Below are 10,655 nucleotides of genomic sequence, written 5' to 3'. Positions count from 1 at the left end.
TCCACTTCATTCTGCGGCATATACCAATTTAGGTACTCTAATGCTTTTGAAATTTGAAGCTTATGATCTCTACTTTCCTACTACTGGTCTTCTCTTAGTGGAGAGAATCTGCTAGACTTTTTCTTCCCTCCTCCCTTCGCCTCGCTTCATTTTATTTGTCCTCATTTCTTTGGAAGGATCTCATCGGAGTTTTTATTTGGTGCAAGTGAATTGCATATAATAATTTGATTATAACCATTATCCTTATGTGAGATTAATCACAATCAACGATTAGTATATATTAAATCAATGTATATACATAAGTTTCATGTTATAATTTTCCTATCCTCAGGATTAGTTATCCAAGTTGGTAAATTATATTTTTAATGCTTAAGCTTGACATGATAGGATATTTAAATTTGACATGATCATTATTAAAATAATGGAAAAATATAAAAAGTATTATGTGATTTTGTGTAATGATAATTTTATAAAATATATCTTCAATTTTGTTTTGTTAATACTTAATGGAAAACTTTAAAATGGTGCATTTCATAAACAAATAAAAATTAAAAAATAAAATAAATTTGAATTTACAATTTTGAATAAAAATAAAAGAGTAAATTATTATATTAAAAATTATAAGCGGGACTGAGCCGATGAGTCGACTTAGTTAATTGGACCTAAAATTGGTCTGAATTCGCTTTTGAACCGTTAAGGAAGAGAATTGGAAAAAATCGTTATGACTCAGCCCTGAATCGCTCGATATGCACTGGCCTACTTGACTCAGATCGGTTCATTCATTAAGTAAAAAATTGATGCCTTTTCTATGTTTTGAAAACTCTTTCATTTTCATCATTCAGTGTTTTTCCTTAATGTACACATCCAATGATATTTCTTTCAAGCATAAAGCTTTTCCATATTCAAAAGCTTTTAGTTTCTTGCTAGCTTTTTTAACTGATTCAGAGCTGTCATTAGTGATGCAGTATTTCACCGAAAATTGGCAAAAAAGTTTAGTTTTGTAAATTATCTTGATGAGAATAAGGCAATAACATTAAGGAGGCATTGAAATACTTAAACAATTAAATAGATAAAAATTCCATTACGTTTCGATCAAATGAGATGGTATATATCTCTTAGGGTATACCCAGTATGAATAATCTCGAAGCATAGTTAGATAATAGAAAATTATACAATATTAATTTTTTTTAACTCAATTTTTATTATGTTTTTGCAATTAGAGTGACAAAATGAAGTCTATTACTAAGTTGGGTTTTCATTAATACTTTTAATTTTATGTTGGATCATATTTATAAGTCTCTAATTACATTGGAAATTATTCGTAATTATTTTAAATTATAATACTTAACTAATTTGTATTTAATTAATATTTTAAAGAATCATTAGTTGAATTATTGGTTCGTTTGTTGAACTAGTGATTATACACTCAATCCTTTCGCCGAGTTCATTTCTAGGCCGGATTTAGTAACATTGGTAAGCGATTATATGTTTTTCTTATAGGAAATCATTTAGTCCTTAAAGTGAGATTTTGTTAATGGGATGGTTCAAAACTATTGGTCAATTTCCTTACTCTCTTTTTAATTTGAAGTAATGTCAAGTTTTATTTTATTAATAAAATAGTTTATTAACAATTTTTTATTTAAACAATTATTTATTTTATATGTAAATTATAATATCTAAATAATGTAAAATAATTATATTAAGTAATTATATAATTAAAGTAGTTGATTATTTAAACAATGTATAATTATTTAAATGTAAAATATTTAAGCAATTAATTACAAAACATATTTTGTTTTAAGTAATATGTTTTTCTAAATAGTTAATAAATAAATATTATGTTTTTCTAAATTCTTTAATTTTTAAATAAATAATTATAAAATTTTTTAATATGATTTTTATGAAACAAATTATATAAAAATTATTTATAATTTTATAATATTCTTAAAAATATTATATTCTAACTCATATTTTTGTATTTATTAGTTTTTTTTAAAATATGCGGTGCACATTTTATGTGCTCACTGCATGTATTGTAATTACATTATTATGGTAGTATAATAATTTTTTATTTTTTATGACGTGTATTATATATGCACTTATTATTTTTCAGTTAAATTAATAAAAATAAAAGTATACCAATAAAAATAATAAATTATTATGGTGAAATTTATTACAAAAAATTTATTATTACAATATAATTTCATAATTATAAGTAATTTTATAATTATATAAGTTTAACTATTTATTATTTTGTTAATTCATATATTTTTGTGTTAAATTTTTTTAATAATTAAATGCATGAGTTTATTAAGACTAATTAATTTTTAAAATTGTATATTTCTTCATAAATCATATATAATTAATATAATTAATGTGAAACATCTAAATTTTTTCCAACACCATTTAAAAAGTTTATACATATAATAGTAAAATAAATTTAATGTTAAATTTTTAGTCATTTTTGATTTAATTTTTTAATTTTATTTGATAAAATTATTTATAGACACTCATATCAATAAATATTAATATTATTGATTTTTATTTTATATAAAATATATAACATAATTTTATATTTTGTTATAATATGGAGAAAAAAACTTTAAAATCAAATTGATAAATGCACTAATAAAGTATTTAAATAATAAATTAATAATTTAAATTTTCTTTTTATATAAAAAATAAAAAATCAATGCCAATAGAATAAAAAACATTAACGTTAGTATATTATTACTTTTAATTTGAATGATTATATTAAAAAATGTATCGACAATTATTCGATTTATAATAAAATATTCTTTTAAATTAATTTATAACGTATTTTTAAATTAAATTTTTTATAATTATTTTTTAAAAAGTAAATGTTTAATTTCAAAAAAAGAAGTTGAATTTAAATAAAAAAAATTATTAAATAATGTAACACTTATATTCATATAAAAATTAAGCTGTTTTTAAAATTAAAATATCCATTCAAATTTATATTTAAATATAAATTTATTTAATTTATTATATTAATTTTATAATTAAACTTAAGCATAATATATTATGTTAATTATTAATTTTTTAAATAATATATTTATCTATTTAATTTTTTTCTTACATATATAATTTATATTATATGCTTTGAATGTAAGTATATATTATTTAAAAATTTTATATTTATATAACTTTATTATATTTTTCCAATTGTTTATATATATATATATATATAAGCTTATCAATAAATGTAATAGTATTTGCATAGAATTTATAAACTTAATTTTAATTAGAATTAACTTATATATTAATATAATAATTAAAAATTTTAAAAATATATCTATAATTAAAAAATATAATTTATTTTATATGAAATATTTTTAAAATGAACTTATAAAAAATTAAATTAAAAGAATTTATATGTTTAACGGGCAAAATTAATTTATTTTTTTATTTACATAAATTTAAATATAATTATATTAAAATATTTTTACAATAGAAATATATTAAGATTTATTAGAAAATTTATTTAAATAAATAAAATATCTTCTTATTTTTGTAAATAATATAAATTATGAAGTTATTTTTATAAAATTTTATTTTAAATTATATTATAATAAAATTTAATTAAGTAGAATTTAAATGTAAGTAGGACTAAAAATTTTAATTTATATAAATTCTAAAATTATATAAAAAATAAATTTTAAGTATTAAAAATTTTAAATTTATATAAATTATAAAATTAAATTAAATAATAAATAAATAATGAAAGGTAAAGCCAATGTTGTCCTCTCTGTTCACATATTTATATATTATATATATTAATATTATTAATAAATAATTATTATAATAATTATTTTATAATAACAATATATATTAAATAAATATATAAAGATATTTTCATTTAATAAATAATTTTTAATTTTTATATTTAAATAATTATATGTTAATATAATAATTAAAAATTTTAAAAATATATCTATAATTAAAAAAATATAATTTATTTTATATGAAATATTTTTAAAATGAACTTATAAAAAATTAAATTAAAAGAATTTATATGTTTAACGGGCAAAATTAATTTATTTTTTTATTTACATAAATTTAAATATAATTATATTAAAATATTTTTACAATAGAAATATATTAAAATTTATTAGAAAAGTTATTTAAATAAATAAAATATCTTCTTATTTTTGTAAATAATATAAATTATGAAGTTATTTTTATAAAATTTTATTTTAAATTATATTATAATAAAATTCAATTAAGTAGAATTTAAATGTAAGTAGGACTAAAAATTTTAATTTATATAAACTCTAAAATTATATAAAAAATAAAATTTAAGTCTTAAAAATTTTAAATTTATATAAATTACAAAACTAAATTAAATAATAAATAAATAATGAAAGGTAAAGCCAATGTTGTCCTCTCTGTTCACATATTTATATATTATATATATTAATATTATTAATAAATAATTATTATAATAATTATTTTATAATAACAATATATATTAAATAAATATATAAAGATATTTTCATTTAATAAATAATTTTTAATTTTTATATTTAAATAATTATATGTTATAATGAATTTTATGTTTTATTTTAATAAAAAATAATTATTTTAATATAAAATTTAAATAAATAATATTTAACTTTAAATTTAGATGAAAAGAATTTTTTTAATGAAATCAAACTTTAGAGATTAATTTATTTTTAATAAAAAAATTTAACCTATAATTTGTAACATAATTCAAGGATTAATTTATAATTTACTCTTAATTTAATAATTAACAAAACCGGAAGGTCTAATAATTATAAAGGTAAAAATCACCCCTTTCAAAAATAAGATCGTTGGGAACTGCTCGTAACGGCTAGTTTTCCCATTTTGCTGATTCGATTCTTCTCGCACGATAGACTCTCTTCCACCACTGCTAAAAATCTCTCCATATTTCACACATTCAGATTATTTTTTAATCAAATTTCAACGAATCCATAGATTTGGATTTTTGATTCTGAAAACAGAAATGAGTGAATCGATGGCAGAAGTTGGTACATCAATGCAAGATCAGGCTGCCAATCCTCATCTTCCTCCTCCTCCTCCACCTCCTATTCAACGGCGGCCAAGGGTGAGGGAAGTGAGCTCTAGATTCATGTCTCCGGTTGTATCATCTTTCTCCTCCTCCTCCTCCCCTCTCCCGAATAATAAACAACGCTCCAGCTCTGTGCAAAAGCAGCGGCAAACTGAGCCTCTTTCCTGTGCCGACGAGAACAGACACATCATTACTGACTTCATTCGCAGCCCACCACAGCGGAAGCATCAGCATCGCGCTGTGATGAAACTTTTCAAGGAGAATGGTGGAAGTAGCAGACAAGATCAGCCACCTTCCAGATCTCACTTCCGGCCAGACACCCCCACAGTTACCACTACTTCATCCTCTAAAATACGACTGATGAAGCAGCGATCTACCCCCAGCACCATGTCAGCCGCTGCAAAGCTCTTGCAATCCTCTGGGATGTCATCGTCCCATTTGGGTATTTCGAATTTGATTGAATCATCTCCGTCTCCATCGCCATCACCATCGTCATCGCCATCTCGATCAGCTTGTTCTGGTTGTGACGGTCATGAAAATTGTGAAAATCATAACATTGAAGGCAACCATTTATCCCAAAGCAGCTCCACTCAGTCCCTTCCTGATCTCCGCTCTTCTATGCCGGAGGCAGGTGTGTTACCTAAGGTCTCCGGTAGATTTTTGGCAGATAGAAGTGTTAATAGGCCTAATGGGACTACTGCTGAATCATCTAAATTCTCTGCTTCACCCTGCTCTCGGTCCATTGATTTGCCACAATCCTCTACATTTGAATACTCATTGATGCATTCCTTGAAAGCTGCTGAAAAACCAGGCAAGCAATATACTAATTCTGTCAGGATGGGTTGTGGGCTTCCTCTGCCTCCAGTCCCTCATGCGAAACTCGCAGCTGATTTCTCTAGAAAGGGAAGGAAAATTCTCAGTCATCAAGAATCTGTGCATTCTCTAAGACTGCTTCATAATCATTATTTGCAGTGGCGGTATGCGAATGCAAAAGCTGAGGCCTCCATCAAATCTCAAAGAAGAGAAACTGAGGTTAGTCATTACCCTTATACAAAATTTAAATTTGAGTTAAATTTTTTAGTTTCAAAGGCTGAACTATAATTTGTTGAATTCATCACTAGAAGGTAAGTCCTACTTCTATGTGTTTGATCATTCAATTCAGTGGCAAATTACTTAGTTTTGTAATTGCTAGATTTCCACTTTTACTGAAGAACTTTATGTATAGAGTGCAATCTATCAGTTAGAATTATGTTTTCACGATTTATGTTTTCACTTAGTAATTCCATAATACAGGTTGAAGGGAATTTATGCCATTTATTAGTCACACCCTCTATTCTTGTAAAACTATTAGTTATGTTGTTGTTTTTTCATTTATTTATTATTATTATTATTATTATTATTATTATTATTATTATTATTATTATTATTATTTTATTTTATTTTTTGTAGAGAACAATATATTCCCTTGGTGTGAAGATATCAGAATTATATGACTCCGTGGAAAGAAAACGCATTGAACTTGGCCTTTTACAAAGGGCCAAAACTCTATATGCAATTCTAGAAGCCCAGGTAAGGCTGCTGGTTCTGTGAATACTTTTATGTTTTTGTCTTTTTTTCATAGGTGGGTGAAATTGTGCAATATTGGTCTTGCTCATGTGTTGTTTTGCATGATGGAATCTTGCATATGATTGAACAATATATTTTTGCTATTAGGCATTCAATTAAGAGGAGAACCAAGAAGAGAACACATGAATTGTTTGAGCTGGATTAATTAGTTGCTTATGTCATTTTTTGTTACTTGGCTACTCTCTGTCGTTGATACACTTGAACTAAGCTGGCATAAAAATAGCAAGAAGAGAATGTACTGCGATGTAGAATTGATTCTTGATTATTCCAGAGAAGCTTTCTCCTATCAAAAATGATTTCTCCCTCATTTTTCCTTCCTTTTCTCTGTTTCTCAACCTCCAATATCCTAACAGAACTTGTGCTATTTACTTTTTGATTCTAAACACAGGAAATTAAAGTAACAATTCGAACCCAAGTTTGTTTATAGCTCTAATTCGAGATTAGTGAAAGTCTTGGATTAATACTTTGATAATAATAATCAAGTCAAGTTGAGCTCAAGTATCTCGAATAGCATATAGAGTCTAAGTTTGATTATGAAAAACATAGTTCAACTAGTTCTAGTCAAGTTTCAACCCTCAAGCTTTTGATTTAGTCAAGTTCAAATGGTACATTACATTAACTCAACTTGGCTCAATCTACTCATAATTGATGGACACAAGACCTCCTTCTTGAGCAGAAGTGTGACTACAATCTAGCCTATGTTAGGCACAAAAACTCCATTTTTTTTTTCCATATATCAGGGTGTAAAAAAAAAATCTTTATATTTAACTACCAAGTTCAATCTTTATATTTAACTACCAAGTTCAATCTTTATATTTAACTACCAAGTTCAATCTTTATATTTAACTACCAAGTTCTGTTATCAAGGAGCAGAATTTAGCTAGCAAGAAGAATGTGTACAATAGGGTGCTAGCTATTAGAACTAAACAGAATTTAATTCATTTAACTCGTTTAGTTTGGAAAATACAAAGAAGCATTTGAAGGATGTTTTTGTTGCTTCTGCGGATTCCACATGTCACTGCCCACAGATGTCACTGCCCATTAGTACCCTTCACCAACTATGGGTGTGGAAGTACATCACATCTTTCTACTCATGTTGCCATGGAAGTAACAGCATGGCTGTAAAGTGTCCATTCATAATGGTTGTAGCTTGAAATTTAATTATTCTTCTACTATTAGAGTTTTAGAAACTTTAGTTTTATGTAATTACAAAATTGATATGTATAATCCAAGGCACAAGAATAAGTCTTGGGGAGGAAAGATTCATTAGAGTGATGCTACAATTAGGTGTGACTGAAGCAACTAAACTTTTAGAAACTTTAATTTTATGTAATTGCAAAATCATGCGAGGAAGATGAGATACTAATAATGCAAGACACAGCAAGAAATTCTGGGGAAAATCATTATTTTCTTCCATTTTTGAGAAAAAATCATATTTTTGTTTTTTAAAAGTATGTCCAACAACTGCATTTAGAGTACATAAGCAATCATTAATGCAATGTTAGAAATCCCACACAATTTTATTGATCACTCTTTCATTTATGAATACTTATGAATATCACAATTTCAAAAGATCAATTACTTGGGGGAAACTCCAACATAGACAGGTAGATATCAATGATTAGAAAGACCAAAGTATTTTGAAGCACTCTTCTTCTATGTTTATAAAGTTGCAGTTGGAGATGTGACATAAAAGAGTAGAGGCATCCAAAAAATATATATAAACATGGAATCATTGATATATGTTTTAGATAAGGTTGCTGAATAAGTAATAGGTTGTTGAATCAGCAGCCAATGTTCTTTTCTTCTTTTCCAAGTTCTTTCCTTTTTTTCACTCTAGATTATTTGGAATTGGAATATTATTCTTTCTGCCACTTTCTGAATTGTTAATTTTATTTTCACAAGAAATTAGTTTGGAAAATCTGTTACTTCCTATTCACACATTCATTTATCCACAATTTGGAGTATGACTGCAGCAAATGAAAAGTGTTGGTATTTGAAATTTGGTTTTCCTTGTTTCACATCACAGTGCATTTCTAAGATAAGTTCAGTTTTGGTGGTTATTTAAGGAACTTATATTTTGGGATGATATTCAATTGTCTTTTATATTTCTAACAAACTTTATTTCTTTAGATGCCATATCTGGAAGAATGGTCTACTCTTGAACCAGATTATTCAATATCTTTGTCAGAAGCAATGCAAGCTTTGTTGAATACCTCACTTCGGCTTCCAATTAGTGGGAATGTTAAAGTATGTTTTTCCCCTTTCTTTTATGATCTTTTTGTCAATTCAGAAGTCTTTTTTCTCATATAGATATTTTTTAATTGGATAAATGACTTGTGAGGATTTATCGCTTTGTTTTCTACATTATTGCAGGCTGATGTAAGGGAGGTAGGGGAAGCATTGAACTCTGCAATGAAGTTGATGGAATTAATAGCTTTCCAAATTCAAAGCTTTATGCCAAAGGTGGGTTGTATTGAAGGCATTCTCCTTAAAACCATAATTAAGCTTACTTTAAGGCTGATGATAAAATCTGATAATTCTTGGCTTTCTTAATGAAGGCTGAAGAAATGGACATTCTGATATCAGAACTAGCCAGTTTGTCTGGAGGAGAAAGAGCACTTATTGAAGAATGTGGGGATCTGTTATATATCACACGTAAATCACAGGTTTGACACACAGCATTATATTTGTATTTTATAAATCACATATTTCAATATATATATAAATATAAACGCGCGGGTTGCATTGCCAAACTGAGAATTGTTGGTCTATTTGTTGAATATTTTTCACTTAACTTCCTTGTTAACTGCTGAGTGCTTTGGTGCTCATGAACTAATGAACACAAAATCTGCAAATGAGTTTTAGCTAAGAGGTACTCAAGTCGTGCTATGAGGTAAATCTGAAATGAATGAATAAAAAGAGTAAAAATGATGTAAAACAAATGGTTGCCCCAGTATTTTCATTCAAGCTAGCTCTTCATACGTTCAAGCTTCATTAGCAAAAATCTTAGAATCCCCAATTCATGTGTTTCCAAATTTATGCAACATGTGATTGGTGGGTCCATCCAGTGGGTCCTACAATATTGGTGGGATCCACCAATCCAAGGGTGGGTTTAAATTCAGGTAGTGTAGTGCAACTCTTTCATTATCTAGTTTCTGATAAAAAATCATCCCTGCTTTTCAGGTGGAGGAATGCAGCTTACGTGGCCAACTTATTCAGTTGAATCGAATTCATGGTCAACACCATGGATAAGCAATAATTCATTGGTTTTGAGGACTTGATAAGCAATAATTCATTGGTTTTGAGGATTTCCTTTCTCTTTTGCTTTTTTTTTTTTTATTTTTTTTTCTTTTTACCTCTACCACTAACGTGGCTTTGCTTAAGAAGAAGAAAGATTGATCTGTGCAGCAATGATATGAAAAATACTTTTTTTTTTCCTCAGGCCATATTGCCCTTATTGTCATAATCCAAAACACAGATGTAATTGAGATAGAAAAGCTTCACACATGTAATCTCTCTCTCTCTCTCTCTCTATATATATATATATAAATTAAAATTTTAATTCTATTGCGAATCTTATGTGAGAAATTCTTTTATAGTTCTTAATTTATAACTAGAAGTTATCCTACTTGTATAAAATTTTCATTTTCATTAATTATCTTTGTATAATTCAAATACAATCATACTTCTACAATTACAAAATTCTTAACTTTTTAAGCTTATTCACCAGCTTAAATTTTTAGCCATGCTATTTTTTTTATGTTAATATTTAAAAGAATAAAGAAATTCTTACAAATTGTCTATGCTCGAATAATAATGGAAGTTAATGTTAAATATATTTATAATTTTGTGTGAATGAAATCGATTTTATTTATACATTTATTTATTTATTTATATATATTAGCTATTAAAGTTTTAATGACTCAGAAATACAATAAACTAAAACATTTGA

General features: G+C 26.0%; 1 protein-coding gene across 1 annotated transcript; it reads left to right on the top strand.

Annotated features, from left to right (window-relative positions):
* Window positions 1–4,844: 4,844 nt before the first annotated feature.
* LOC110635153 (protein ENDOSPERM DEFECTIVE 1) lies at window positions 4,845–10,270 on the top strand. Its single transcript, XM_021784368.2, has 6 exons — window positions 4,845–6,106; window positions 6,524–6,643; window positions 8,834–8,950; window positions 9,077–9,166; window positions 9,262–9,369; window positions 9,887–10,270. The coding sequence occupies exons 1-6, from the start codon at window positions 5,009–5,011 to the stop codon at window positions 9,953–9,955; spliced, it is 1,602 nt and encodes a 533-aa protein (XP_021640060.2). The 5' UTR covers window positions 4,845–5,008; the 3' UTR covers window positions 9,956–10,270.
* Window positions 10,271–10,655: the final 385 nt, after the last annotated feature.

Source organism: Hevea brasiliensis, chromosome 14, assembly GCF_030052815.1.
Source record: "Hevea brasiliensis isolate MT/VB/25A 57/8 chromosome 14, ASM3005281v1, whole genome shotgun sequence".
NCBI classification, from domain to species: Eukaryota; Viridiplantae; Streptophyta; class Magnoliopsida; order Malpighiales; family Euphorbiaceae; genus Hevea; species Hevea brasiliensis.
The sequence above is the reverse complement of the archived record's forward strand: the minus strand, read 5'-3'. Positions and strand labels throughout refer to the sequence as shown.